This window comes from Notolepis coatsorum, assembly GCF_963971535.1.
Source record: "Notolepis coatsorum genome assembly, chromosome: 2".
Classification (NCBI taxonomy): Eukaryota; Metazoa; Chordata; class Actinopteri; order Aulopiformes; family Paralepididae; genus Notolepis; species Notolepis coatsorum.
This window is the reverse complement of record NC_140166.1, coordinates 116,342,440-116,357,439: the sequence shown is the minus strand read 5'-3', so window position 1 is coordinate 116,357,439 and position 15,000 is coordinate 116,342,440. Positions and strand designations below refer to the sequence as shown.

Sequence of the window (15,000 nt, the reverse complement as noted above, 5' to 3'; positions counted from 1 at the left end):
CTGAGGGTGAGAATGTGGTCTGTTGTACGGTGATTTGGTAGGAAGCCAATCTGTGATTTGCTCAAGGTATTGTTGTTTGTGAGGAAATGTGTGAGTCTGTGGTTAATGATCATACAGAGGATTTTTCCAAGGTTGCTGTTGACACAGATCCCACGGTAATTGTTTGGGTCATATTTGTCTCCCTTTTTGTGGAGCGGTGTTATGAGTCCTTGGTTCCAGATATTGGGGAAGATCCCGGAGCTAAGGACAATGTTAAGGAGTTTTAGTATAGCCAATTGGAATTTTGAGTATGTGAATATGATCATTTCATTTAGGATACCATCCGCTCCGCAGGCCTTCTTGGTTTTAAGTGATTTTATTTTGTCCTGTAGTTCTTGTAGTGTAATTGGGGAGTCTAGCGGGTTCTGGTAGTCTTTTATGGTTGACTCCAGGCTTTGTAGTTTATCTTGTATGTGTTTTTGTTGTTCATTTTTTTGTATTGGGCTAAAGAGATTGGAGAAGTGGTTTACCCATACATCTCCATTTTGGATGGGTAGCTCCTCGTGGTGTACTTTGTTTATTTTGTTCCAGTTTTCCCAGAAGTTGTTTGTTTTTATAGATTCCTCTATATCTTGTAGCTGGTTTCTAACATGTTGGTCTCTTTTTTTTCTGATTGTGTTTTTGTAATGTTTCAGTGTTTCACTGTATTGGAGACGTGTGTTCTGGTTGTCTGGGTCTCTGTGTTTTTGGTTTGATAGGTTCCTTCATTTCTTCCTGAGATTTTTACAATCGTTATCATACCATTTGTCATGCATATTTTTTTATTTTATTTTTCCTCGCTTTCTTCGTCTTGTAGGATTAGGAACATGTCTTCCTTGTAGTATGGGGATTCAATTGGGGGGATGTAGGTGGCACACAGGTAGATATCTTTCTCGGTTGATGTAAGTTCCTTATTTATTTTTAACCAGATGAAAAAAACTCCGGTTTTGATTAGCTTTATGGAGTGGGTTAGTTCTGATTTGTACCATATTAGCATGCCTCCAGAGTCTCTCCCCTGTTTGACCCCTGTTAGCTTGGTGGATGGTACCAGCAGCTCTCTGTAGTTTGCAGGACAGCCATTAGGACTGTTTCCTCTGTGCCATGTCTCTTGTAGGACCATGATGTCTGTGTTTGACATTTCTGTGGTAAAGTCTGGGTTTCTGCTCTTTGTTCCAAGGGCAGTTGACCTCAGACCTTGTATATTCCAGCTTGAAATGGTAAAAGATTTGTATTCCATTATTACAGTGTTATATTCCAGTGGTTTTGTCCTGGACCACAAATGAGAAGATCTTGCTGATCATCTGATGCACGGTCAGCTCCCCGGGTGGAGATCTGTCGGTCGTGGGGTTGACCTGTACATTTGTGTGGTATGGGGTTGGTGGTGGCATGTGCTGTGTGTATGTGTGTTGTGGGGTTGGCAGGATATGCATTTACTGGGGGGGGGGGGGGGGGGGGTCTGCAGGAGGGGGGCAGGTCGAAATTGGGCGGCCTGTGCATATGTGTGATGCATTCTTTGCAGGTCGGGCGTGGACCTGGCCTGGGGTGCAGGGTGGTCTCTGGTTGTAGCCTGTTGTTCTCTAGGTGCAAAAGGTCTTCTGGGCGTGGCTCTGGGTGGGGTGTTCATCCCTCTGTTGCTCTTGTAGGATGTGGTAGGGCTACGGTTTAGTGCGACGTCTTTCAGGGTCTTTGCGAAGTTAGGGACTGCTCTTTTGAGGATGTGAACATCGTCATGCAGGCTGTCCAGGTCTATGGTGGGGTGAGCTGCCATGTAGACGTTTTTCTTCATTGCACAGTTTCTGGAGATCTGTGCATTAATACTTTGTATGTAGTCTGTGTGGTAATCCCATCTGGGTAGCAGTGCAGAGATTACTACTTTTGCACTGGGAAATGTTGACGTGGCTTTTTTGACTACTTCCATGACAGATTTGGTCACCTCCTCCCTTGTCTGCGTTCTCAAGTTGTTTGTGCCTGTGTGTATTATGATGTGGCTGGGGGATCCCAGGTTGTCTTCTTGCAGTAGTTCTACAGCCCGATAGGTATTCTGGCACTTTAGTTTCATAACTCTGTGGTTTGGGAAGAGTTTTCCTTCCTCTACATATCTCCCGTTTGAGTCCATGAGGAGTACAATTTGTGGACCTTCTTGAGGTCTGGTGGGTGATGTTGGACATGGGGTGTCTTGAGTGTCTGTTGATGTTGTTTGTTGTTGGTTGTCCTCATCTTCATCTTGAATTACTGTCTCTGTTTTATGGGGCTGTTCGGTGGTCAGAGCTGGTATGGCTGTTGACGTCTCTTTGAGGTTTTGCATTTCCTGCCTGATTAGATTGATGTCTTTCGACACCTCTTCCACTTTACCCATGGATGTCCGCATTTCTGCCGACTCCGATTTGGCTGTTTGCATCTCTTCTTTGAGTGCATTGTTCTGTTTCAACACCTCTTCTATCCTGTCCGTGAGTGTTCTCACCAAGGTCCAGAGAGCAGGCAGGGAGTCCTTTTGCTCTGTGTTGGGTGGGGGGGGGGGCTGTAATTTTTTGCTCCATTTCCACTTGCTTGCATTCTATCTTTGAAAACATCTCCTTCATCTGTTTCACCTCGGTGAAGCAGCAATGGTCTGTTGTGGGTGGGTCTTCACTGGGGGTGTTTTCACTGGAGATGGTTGTCTTTAGTGCAGTCTCTTTGATTTTGGAGACGTTTTTTACAAAGGGGGTTATGTTGCCCTGGACCATTACTGTTCCTGTATTGTAGAAGTGTACAACCATTTGGTTCTCATCTGTCTCTATCTCCAGTGTACGTGAGGACTTATTTCCCCTTTTTGTTGCAGTGGGATGGTGGTCTAGTGTTGCAACTTGCCATGCCGTGACGTTTTCAGTGTGGAAAATTAGGTTGGATATGCGTCCAGAGCTTTCCCGGTCTGCAAAAAGTGTGTCTGGATTTGCTATTAAGAATTCTTCCTTGAAATGTTTCTTATCTGTGCCCTTTGTACCCTCTGGGTAGGGGACTGCAGGGAGCTTTGAATGTGTTTGATCTGCATTAGCATTTGCATTTGAATCAGGGGGGCTGTGTGGCCCTGTTTCCATTGTTCCAAGAGTTCAAGAGCTTCACACCTCCTGGTTGTCTGCCAAGGTGTCTGGTTCAAACCAAGATTTCTATCCAGTTTATAATTGTAGATGTTTTAGCTAAAATGTCTAACTAAAATGTCAGTATTATTCAGTTTTTGGTAGGCCTCTTATAGTACTTACTCTGTTATGACTCTGTTATGACTCCAACAAAGCCTAAGTCCACTAGAAGTTGGTATTGTTTTTTTTGTGTCTCCTTGTAGAGATATCCAGGTTTTGGTTTGTGATGTAGACCTCTCAGTCCAGTGATATTTACTTCTTTATGACTCCAACAAAGCACTGTTCCACTAGAAATTGGTATAATCCTCTTTAGTTCCTTGTAGGGATGTCCGGGTTTATTCCAGTTGAGTGTCTTTTTTCTTTTTCTCCAGTTTTTTTTTCCAGTTTTCAGCCTAAAATTAGGAGGTTCTAGGAACTCCTAGGAACACAACCTCTCTCCTGGACTGTTAACACCTCTCTCTCTCTCTCTCTCTCTCTCTCTCTCTCTCTCTCTCTCTCTCCCTCTCTCTCTCTCACGCACTCTCTCTCTCTCTCTCTCTCTCTCTCTCTCTCTCTCTCTCTCTCTCTCTCTCTCTCTCTCTCTCTCTCTCTCTCTATCTCTCTCTCTCTCTATCTCTCTCTCTCTCTATCTCTCTCTCGCCCTCTTTGACTTAATTTCAACTCAGTTCAAATATGTTTTATATATCATAACAACTGTTTCCACTGTTACAAGCTGGTGATTACACACTAGAGGAGGATACTGACTTTCTTGATGAAACGTTATGGAAAAATGTTTATTCGGTCTGTCTCTGCAGGAGAGGGACATTCTTTTGTGTTTTTGGTCCCTTGACTTATACAGCAACAATGACATTTATTTAAAATAGAATAGAATAAAATAAGGCATCAATTAAAATAGAATACTACACTAAGCAATAACGTTAGTATAGTATCAGCAGAACAATTATGGTCGAGTAGCATTGAAATGTAATGCAGTATATAATACTGTATAAATATACAAAAAAAGTGTGTGTGTGTGCAGCATAGCTCGACAGCTACATGATGGATGAAACTTGCCACATAGGCTGATAGCATGCCACGGCCGTGATTCTTGTAATATTACCTCAATTGGCCTAATGGGGGGCGCTATAATTAACCTCTTATGCCCGATCGGTACCCGGGCTGAGATTTATTTCACCTCACAAATAGATCAATACAGTCCGTATTAAGTGATGTTGCGTTTCTTTTTCAAATGTAGCCAAGAGTAAAGACCCTAACCCTATCAATACAACAGTCAAAGTGTATATTTTCAACACTGCATTTGTTTACCAATGATTTTTTAGGGTTATTAGTGAAATATGAGCTAATAGATTTAGACGCAAGGACATGATGCGGTCATGAAATCGTTGTAATCCTAAGAAAGAGGAGACCCAGGGCTTTCAAGGGACGTTTCATAAAACTACATTACCCAGCTCACACCAGCCGCACACAAACCTAGTCCAACCATTTTTCATTTACAAATATTGACGTGAAAATTGTGATTATATCTCACGGATCAAACAAACCTCAATGCTATAGCCATAAAATAAAACATATATTGTTTCTTTACGTCTAGAAAAAAAACTATGGGCATTATACAAAAGTAACTGTACTTGCAGGAGATTTCATTCACAGTCTTTGCTGCCCTGCAACAGGTGTCTGGTGGTACTAAATCCAGATGTAACGCTGCCATTGGAAAGAGGAGATTTGGGGGCGGATCCATAGATGTATGACTTGGTGCTGAATGAGCTCAGTGGCAATTTTCCACTTTTGGTCAATGTTTTGCATGGTGTTATTCACCATCAAATATGGGAAAATAATAATTGATATTCTCCTTTGGTTCATTACAATTTACTCAAGCATAGTAACAGACGCAACATTTCTGACACTGGGAATACACTTAGGTTCATAGATGTCCCTAGATACCAAGAACATGCAAATGGAGAGGTTAACGGTCACAGTGTTGAACGTTGAACGGTCATAACTCCTACACATAGTTCGGATATACACAAAACCTGCATGAATACAGCTAGTCCCACTCTACAAATCTGCCCCAATGACCCATATAGTCAGAAAAACTTAAATATCCTCCTAAACTTACTGGAACAATCTTTTTTATATGACGTGTTGTTTTCTAATAATTGTGTTTGGAAGATATTGACCAAAAAGTCAAAAGGGGTGTGTCTCAGCACATACTGTAAATAGACCAAAGTCAACGCGACAGGGTTTGTGAGGGGTTTGGGGCGTTAATGGTGTGTTATGCACACTTGAGGAGGAAGGAATGTTGTCACTTGGTTTTTAAAACGTTGCTGTCTGGTTTGTAATGTTTTTTTTGTCTTTGTTTCTGTCTGGTTGCACATATAATTTTCATATGTAAAATGCATATATTTTTCAAATTCAAAACTCTCTCTCTCTCTTCTCTCTCTCTCTCTCTCTCTCTCTCTCTCTCTCTCTCTCTCTCTCTCTCTTCTCTCTCTCTCTCTCTCTCTCTCTCTCTCTCATCTCTCTCTCTCTCTCTCTCTCTCTCTCTCTCACTCTCCCTCATACAGGATGAAGTATATCTGGACGGGTCATATGTGTGTCCTTGCAGCCTATGGAGTATGTGGGAAGGACCTGTGGTTGTTGTTCCTAAATGTCCTGCGTTGCAACAGCAGAAGAACGGTATACTGATTTCACTTAAAAAATGCTTAGATACTTATCCTATTTATCAGAGCCAAAGGTTAAAGGAGCCATCAGTATTTTGTCTCATGCAAACTGAACAAATGCATCAAAGGATAATTGAAAATGAATTTTTTTTAATAAAATAGGAAAGCTAGCATCAGAAAGCTAGCATCAGAAGGGAGCATGTCTATGCTCCCCGGGTCCTATGTTCCCCGGGTTCTATGTTCCCCGCTTTGATTGATTGATAGATTGATAGATTGAAAATTTTAGACCACCAGCCCTGATTCCAAACTCTAACCTTAACCAGTTTGAACGAGGGCCTAAGCTTAACCGTTCGAAACAAGGCGGACATTAATAATTAATAAAATAATACAAATTTATAAAAATTCCCGGGGAACATAGGACCCGGGGAACATAGGGATGATCCCCATCAGAATGCTAGCGTCAGAATGCTAGCATCGGAAAGCTAGTGTCAGAGAGCTAGTATTGGAGAGCTAGTGGTAGAAAGCTAGTGGCAGAAAGCTAGTGTCAGAGAGCTAGTGTTGGATAGCTAGTGGCAGAAAGCTAGTGTCAGAGAGCTAGTGTTGGATAGCTAGTGGCAGAAAGCTAGTGGCAGAAAGCTAGTGTCAGAGAGCTAGTGTTGGAGAGCTAGTGGCAGAAAGCTAGTGTCAGAGAGCTAGTGGCAGAAAGCTAGTGTCAGAGAGCTAGTGTCAGAGAGCTAGTGTCATTAATCTAGCGGCAGAAAGCTAGCGGCAGAAAGCTAGTGTTGGAGAGCTAGTAGCAGAAAGCTAGTGGCAGAGAGCTACTGTAGTGTCAGAAAGCTAGCGGCAGAAAACTGGTGTTGGAGAGCTAGCATCAGAAAGCTAGTGTCAGAGAGCTAGTGTTGGAGAGCTAGTGGCAGAAAGCTAGTGTCAGAGAGCTAGTGTTGGAGAGCTAGTGGCAGAAAGCTAGTGGCAGAAAGCTAGTGTCAGAGAGCTAGTGTCAGAGAGCTAGTGTTGGAGAGCTAGTGGCAGAAATCTAGTGGCAGAAAGCTAGTGTCAGAGAGCTAGTGTTGGAGAGCTAGTGGCAGAAAGCTAGTGTCAGAGAGCTAGTGTCAGAGAGCTAGTGTCATTAATCTAGCGGCAGAAAGCTAGCGGCTGAAAGCTAGTGTTGGAGAGCTAGTAGCAGAAAGCTAGTGGCAGAAAGCTAGTGTTGGAGAGCTAGCATCAGAAATCTAGTGGCAGAAAGCTAGTGTTGGAGAGCTAGCATCAGAAAGCTAGTAGCAGAAAGCTAGTGGCAGAAAGCTAGTGGCAGAGAGCTACTGTAGTGTCAGAAAGCTAGCAGCAGAAAACTAGTGTTGGAGAGCTAGCATCAGAAAGCTAGTGTCAGAAAGCTAGTAGCAGAAAGCTAGTGGCAGAAAGCTAGTGGCAGAGAGCTACTGTAGTGTCAGAAAGCTAGCGGCAGAAAACTAGTGTTGGAGAGCTAGCATCAGAAAGCTAGTGGCAGAAAGCTAGTGTTGGAGAGCTAGCATCAGAAAGCTAGCATCAGAAGGCTAGTGGCAGAAAGCTAGTGTTGGAGAGCTAGCATCAGAAACGTAGCATCGTAGAGGCTTCCCAGTGGCGCACCACATATATACGCTCAGCGTAACCGCAGCGTCCTGGGTTAGAATCTGGCCCATGACATGTGCTGCATGTCCTCCCCATCTCTCTCTCTCTCTCCCAATTTCCAAACAGAAAATGCCATTCAAAATATCTTATATTATTTTAGAAAATATAATATATAATTGTATGTAACTATAAATAGATAATAGAAAATATTATATTTTATTTCTATTGTCCAGTCCACATCTTATTATCTTTTTCAGTTTCAGTAAGGAACACAACATTTTTTACATGGCTATTTGTGTTCACGAGATGATATCAGCCGTGAGCAGCACACTGATTTGCAAGTAGGATTGTGGAATTGTGTTGGGTGGAGTTTTACAGTCAAGGAAGTGGATCCTGGTTATGAATTGTGCTGGGCTGTGATGGAACCTCCAGTAAGTGTGTCCATGACCCTTCTAGCGCCTTGCAGAAGCCATAATACTGACTGTGCCTTTAAATCACTGTAACTGCTTCAGCAGATGGGATGCCGGCTGCCCGGTGCTATGACTTCCATAAAGGAGTGAATATTTATAGTTATTTTGCTAGAGGGATATGCAAAGACAAATTCCAATATGTCCGTGTACCAAGGTTGTTATGTCTACCCCCCTTGTTCTATAGTCATGCTTTAATCTACAAGCTGAAATAACCACCCCATAACACCTTTAGAACTTCATAGAACCTTTACACTGTCCTCTTTGTTTACATCCATGTTAAGTTTCACTTTAGGTAAGGGTTTAATTTCAATTAATTTAAAACATTTATTTCAACTTGTGTGACACTGAGGTTACCCTAATTTACAGCGACAATGAGCTTACAGGACAAGACACAATTATCAGTAGATTCATACGTATAGGCACAACAAATAAGAATCAACAATAAAAATCACTTAAGACAGTTACAAGTCGAAACACAGTGGTCAGAGATCATACTTTTAAAGGTCCCCTGTTTTGCTATTCCTTTCACTATTTGGGCAATGTTACACAATTCCTGTGAGTCTATGGAACACATCTGTACGTTTTTTTTTAAAGCAGCATTTTTCCACTTCAAGATTTCAAGCGGTTTTTGGCTGGGCTCCGCCCATACTCGCAAAGCGCTTTGAGTCACAGTCACCAACCAACGTTACATCCAGCCTGTTTGAAAATACTAGAATCCAACATAATCTGGTGAAAACGCACCTTATGTTATGGATGGATCATCACCGTTTGTCCTCTTCCTCTTCATAATAATATTCAATAGTTCGCTCTAGGCAATCGCCATTGTAGGTGATTGCCCAGCTGTAGTCTGGACTCTGGGAAGCTCTCAACTCGGCGACAAATAATGCCTCAGCCGGTGTTGTGCCGAATTCGGACTCCCTGCCAGAATCCGACTCCCCCTTGTGTGAACGTGCATACACTATCAGATTTATGTCATAAAACGATAAAGCGGACAGAAATGCGGGAACGTTTTGATTATATTTAAAAGGCTTTGACATTGTAAAAACTAAATAAGTGGAGTTTCGAAGCTATAAGCTGAATACAAGTCATAGGAACACCCACGTTCTTCCCCCTTCCTACTGTATAAGAAAGAGGAAAATCGCAAAACGCAGAAACGCTACAGTAAAATAGTAACTTTAATACACTATTGACACATGTGCAGACAGTTGACAGTTGCTGAGTAATGATTTGACAACTTCTGTCCATAATAAATATAACCCAGACAGTGAATCATGACTAATTACGACATTTGTACTTACTGATTCGATATTTTCTTTTCGGGTCCCGAATTCTCGATTACTCTGTACATCTCCCTTCTTTAGTAACATCCTGGAAATCATCCTGGAAATCATCCCAGCATTATAAAGTCATCAATCATCCCAGCATTATTTGTCCCGACTCCGAGCAGTTGGGACAAACATTCGGCGGGTCTCCAAAAACAAAACAAACTTGGCCCATTGCTGGCGGATCACGACATCATCAGGAAATGAATGCAAGGAGGTATTCGCTGCTTGGCAGTCAGAAACAGCACAACATATCTTGCCCGTTTTGCTCATAACGTTTTTAAATGCTAACCCAATGCTAACTAACTGTTAAACTTCAATTCCACGCATTTTCTTGCAGACTGCAATACATAATGGTTGAGTGTGCGCTACAACCATAGAGGGGGCGTTAGTTATGCAGATGAGAATTCTTCTACGTCAGAGGTACGCGAAATTCAGAATGGTTTAGTTCAGTGGGGGAGGATCTCTTGACAACTGAACTGGACTGATGCGCCAAAATGAGCCAAAATGAGAATTAGAGACACAGACCCCATTGATACAACCCCACATTGCTAGAAAACAATGCTAAACACTGGAAAAGGCCATTTATAAGACAGGGGACCTTTAAATGCAGCAAGATAACGAAGAACCTTCAGCTTCTGAGTCAGTAGGAGGGTGTGTTGGACGCGTCAAAGGAAAAAGCAGTTCAGAGCAAACTCGAGGAACCGGACCAGTCATTTGAGTCAATCAGTCTGTTTAACGTGTAGAATAGGTTCCAAGATTCCATTCCAACAGTGTTGTGATGTAAGGGGGATGCTTACAAAAAAGCTTTAAAAATAAACAAATACCAATGATAGTTATGTCTTTCAACCAGAGAAAGCCATCCAACCTTTTCGTAAACGACACAGTGGTGGGTATAATATATGTCATCACCAGTAATACATCTGGGGGCAGAATGATAGACGTAGTCCAGAGATTTAAGAGTTGAAAGATGTTAATCTCACTCACTAAAAACATCTTGACAAACCACTGCATTGTCCAGGAACCAAAGGAGAGGGACAGATATAATTGTCCATTGCAAAGCTGCAGTTAGTCAGTTAGTCCCTGAGTTAGCTCGTAGTCTGTGAGTCATCAAGACCCCTGCACTTTGCATCTTCTGGCCGCCTCAGATCCACTACTATCCGAGCTCCTGCGGTGTCCTCAAAACGAAGCATGCTATTCTCGGTCCTCTGTCCACAATGAGGGAACAAACTTCCCACCAGTCAGGACAGCTGAAACCGTCACAGTCATGACAGCTGAAACCATCACAGTCAGGACAGCTGAAACCATCACAGTCAGGACAGCTGAAACCGTCACAGTCAGGACAGCTGAAACCATCACAGTCAGGACAGCTGAAACCGTCACAGTCAGGACAGCTGAAACCATCACAGTCAGGACAGCTGAAACCGTCACAGTCATGACAGCTGAAACCATCACAGTCAGGACAGCTGAAACCATCACAGTCAGGACAGCTGAAACCACCCCAGTCAGGACAGCTGAAACCACCACAGTCAGGACAGCTGAAACCGTCACAGTCAGGACAGCTGAAACCGTCACAGTCAGGACAGCTGAAACCGTCACAGTCAGGACAGCTGAAACCGTCACAGTCAGGACAGCTGAAACCATCACAGTCAGGACAGCTGAAACCGTCAGTCAGGACAGCTGAAACCATCACAGTCAGGACAGCTGAAACCGTCACAGTCAGGACAGCTGAAACCATCACAGTCAGGACAGCTGAAACCATCACAGTCAGGACAGCTGAAACCACCACAGTCAGGACAGCTGAAACCACCACAGTCAGGACAGCTGAAACCGTCACAGTCAGGACAGCTGAAACCATCACAGTCAGGACAGCTGAAACCATAACAGTCAGGACAGCTGAAACCATCACAGTCAGGACAGCTGAAACCACCACAGTCAGGACAGCTGAAACCGTCACAGAAACCATCACAGTCAGGACAGCTGAAACCATAACAGTCAGGACAGCTGAAACCATCACAGTCAGGACAGCTGAAACCGTCACAGTCAGGACAGCTGAAACCACCACAGTCAGGACAGCTGAAACCATCACAGTCAGGACAGCTGAAACCGTCACAGTCAGGACAGCTGAAACCGTCACAGTCAGGACAGCTGAAACCACCACAGTCAGGACAGCTGAAACCATCACAGTCAGGACAGCTGAAACCACCACAGTCAGGACAGCTGAAACCATCACAGTCAGGACAGCTGAAACCCGCCCCAATTTTCCACATTTGACCACTAAAAACACACTTCTTCAGATCAATATCTGAAAGAAAAGAAAACTACTAACCTTTGTCATTTACTATTATGCACTTTGTTACTAAGTAGCCTGCCTCTATTACTACCTACTATGCTAATATGTCTATACTACTATGCACTCAAGACTGTAGCACTCAAGTTAGACTCTGTTTGACGGACAATGTTACTTACCCTTAGCTGCCAGAGTTGTACCCTTCCTGCTGACTTGTTGTACAGAACTTGAACTTGTAAGTCACTTTGGATAAAAGCCAAGATAAAGATAAAAGTCAGCTAAATATAAATGTAAATGTAAAACATTTAGTTTTGTTTTACAATGATTTAATGCGAGAGGCATCATTCATTGAATCCAATAAAATATTTGGCATTTCAAATCATCTGTTTTTTTTTAGCATTAGCCCACTTTAACACTATGATCGCCGTGAACGAGTTTACACGTCATTCCTAGCCATGCTCATTCTGCCGAAGACGCCGTAACTCGTCTTTGATGTCAATATTTCAAAAATCTGTCATCGAAATCATATTTCCTTTCCGGAGCCCTGAGACACACTGCAAAGCTCCGCTCATCTCTCTAGCGGTTCAAGAGCGCCATCTGGTGGCCGATCGGCAGATCGCCAACCGGAAATTAACCTTTGAACCGGTAGTGCTCATCCATATGTGGTCCGGGCACTCGCTATCGTTAGAGAGACTCCGTATTGACACAGTGAACATCGATCGGTGCAAATAACTCGAAAAAACAACATGATTTGGACGTATATACTATTATACAACCTGGAAATGGATCGGGCATTTCTCTATCCCATAATAGAAAAAATTCTGTTCCACGCTCATCTGCCAGCGGCGCGAGGAAGCCACGGTAAGATTCAGCGTTATTTTCGAACGTCTTCTATACTAACTGATCTGATGAACATATGACCCACTCTGTATGAATCATCTAACGCTGCCCACGGAATTATAAACGATCCCCCGCCCATCCGGTCATCATCAGATGATGCGTAGAAACTTCTAGAACCACGTCCAGTTGAAATTTTTTATCTCGCACAGATTCCTACCAAACTGTATTTGATCATCAATATAATGCATTTAGGGCTATAAATCACGTTCTGAAGAAAGCTGCAGAAAACGATAAAAACATACTTATACTTTAGACCATATTTTAGTATGAATATGTGAATGAAAAAGTTTAACGTTGCTACACCCTGAACAATACATATAGGACATTGAATGGGCCATAATAATGGCAATTTAGCAATAGAATTTAAAAAGTTATAGCCCTGCAAAGAAGGGGAACTTCTCCATAGACAAATAGAGCTGGCGAGGGATGGTAAATTATGAATTTAACCCATGACGATTAAAGTGTTAAATTGATTGATTATTTATTAGTTCTTTCAGAAATGTATTTTGTGCCATACAAACATTGGATAAATAGCAGACAACAACAACAACAACAACAACAACAACAACAACAACAACAACAACAACAACAACAACAACAACAACAATGGACACATGGAACGCACATTGAATTGATTAATTGAAACACACATACAAAGGTTCAGTTTTGTTAAACATTCGGTTATCTGCATTATATTAGTTGTCTTAACTCATTGACTGGCAGGGATTAGCCATGGCCCTGTGGTCGCATTGCCACGCTTTAAAAGATAGGACTGAGTCACCTTGTTTGTAGAGCTATAACTATATTCTATATTATAGCTATGGATACAATACTATGGCCCATTTGACATCACATATCTATCGTTTAATATGTCAGGAAGTATGGTTTTAGAGCGGTCTAGGGTAATTCATGAAATCCTGAGTTAAAGCCCTATACGTCGATTCCACTATAGACGTTGCCATTTCTTGCCTGTATATGCTTTTATCTCGAAATCAAATCTATATCATAGGTATTATGTTCCATCATGAATGCATGAAAGGGGGGGGGGGGGGGGGGGGTCGTTTCTGATTATGTGATTGTCAGTAATGGCATTCGTATTGAACATACGCTTATCAGCCCGATCGGTGTAAAAGCATTGCAGGATCAAGCTAAAATTAACATCAGATCACTCTTACCTGTGATCGAGAGTATTCCAAAAATAATATTCCAATTGTTTGATCGCCATCTGGTATATCCAATGTCCATTTGGCCCACGGCATAATCCACCACAACATATGGATCGGGGTTATTTGACGCGCTTCGATGGAACAGGCTGCCCTCGGCCGACAAGGAAACATGAAACCGGAGACGTTTTGCCGTCCCACAGAGAAAGATACAAGGGTATAAAGGGTGCTCGATACCGCCTTCTAGCGTGATGCGGTCGGTATTGCACTTTTATATTATCAGGCTGATTCCCCATGTTAACCCCCGAATCTGTGTGCCTGTAATGAATAGAAATATCAAATAAAAGAAATAACGATCAAATAACGATTATACTCGTTGTTGGCGTTCAACGATTGGCGCCCAATAACGAGTATACTCGTTGGTTGGCAGTGAATGAGTTAATGCAATAACCTTATAGATTATATTAGATTCAAATGTATTGTCAAATGTATACACTGAAAATAGGTTTGGCATCCAACCAGACTGCAAATGTAACAGTAAAGTGCGATAGTAATATACATACATATTATGTACGTATATTATGTATGTATATTACTATCGCACTTTACTGTTACATTTGCAGTCTGGTTGGATGCCAAACCTATTTTCATTGTATACATTTGACAATACATTTGAAGGTGATTAAACTGGGTATAAAATACATGGATTAGTACTACTGAGTATAGTGCTAATAAGATAGTACATACAGAGTTGTAGTATTATGTAGAGTGATACAGGTATAAATACACTATGGTAGTAAGTCATTCTGGCCTAACTACTTTATTTGGTGCAAGCTTGAATCAACATGTTGAATCTGTAGAATATACAGTATACACATAATTAATTCATTCATTCACAGTCAGACTGATGTGTTAACAGCAAATAAGTGAGCTTGCCAGTGATTGCAGTTAAATTATCATGTCTATTCCTGGGATGACTCACTGCAAAGACATTATTAATTGTCTACGGCCCTACATCCCTTTCATACTGTGAACTCACTGCTCTCATGGCCACTAGGTGTCACTAGGAGTCACTGTGGTAACACTGTGGTCACTGTGGTCTGTCTGTCTGTCTGTCTGTCTGTCTGTCTGTCTGTCTGTCTGTCTGTCTGTCTGTCTGTCTGTCTGTCTGTCTGTCTGCCTGCCTGCCTGCCTGCCTGCCTGCCTGCCTGCCTGCCTGCCTGCCTGCCTGCCTGCCTGCCTGCCTGCCTGCCTGCCTGTCTGTCTGTCTGTCTGTCTGTCTGTCTGTCTGTCTGTCTGTCTGTCTGTCTGTCTGTCTGTCTGTCTGTCTGTCTGTCTGTCTGTCTGTCTGTCTGGCTGGCTTTCTTTATATTGGTATTGTATTGTATCTGTCTGTCTGACTCCTCCATCCTAGTATGACTCTCTGCCTCTCTCTTAATCACACACATACACACAGACTTGT

General features: G+C 42.5%; 1 protein-coding gene across 1 annotated transcript in view; it reads left to right on the top strand.

The window, feature by feature from the left end:
- The window catches only part of dpy19l3 (dpy-19 like C-mannosyltransferase 3), a gene marked incomplete at both ends in the record, with an annotated part of 352,724 nt that overhangs the window by 163,045 nt on the left and 174,679 nt on the right, over positions 1 to 15,000 (top strand). The window contains one exon of the mRNA XM_084308278.1: positions 5,696 to 5,807. Coding sequence (XP_084164404.1) covers positions 5,696 to 5,807 — 112 coding nt within the window. The remainder of the gene's footprint in view (positions 1 to 5,695; positions 5,808 to 15,000) is intronic.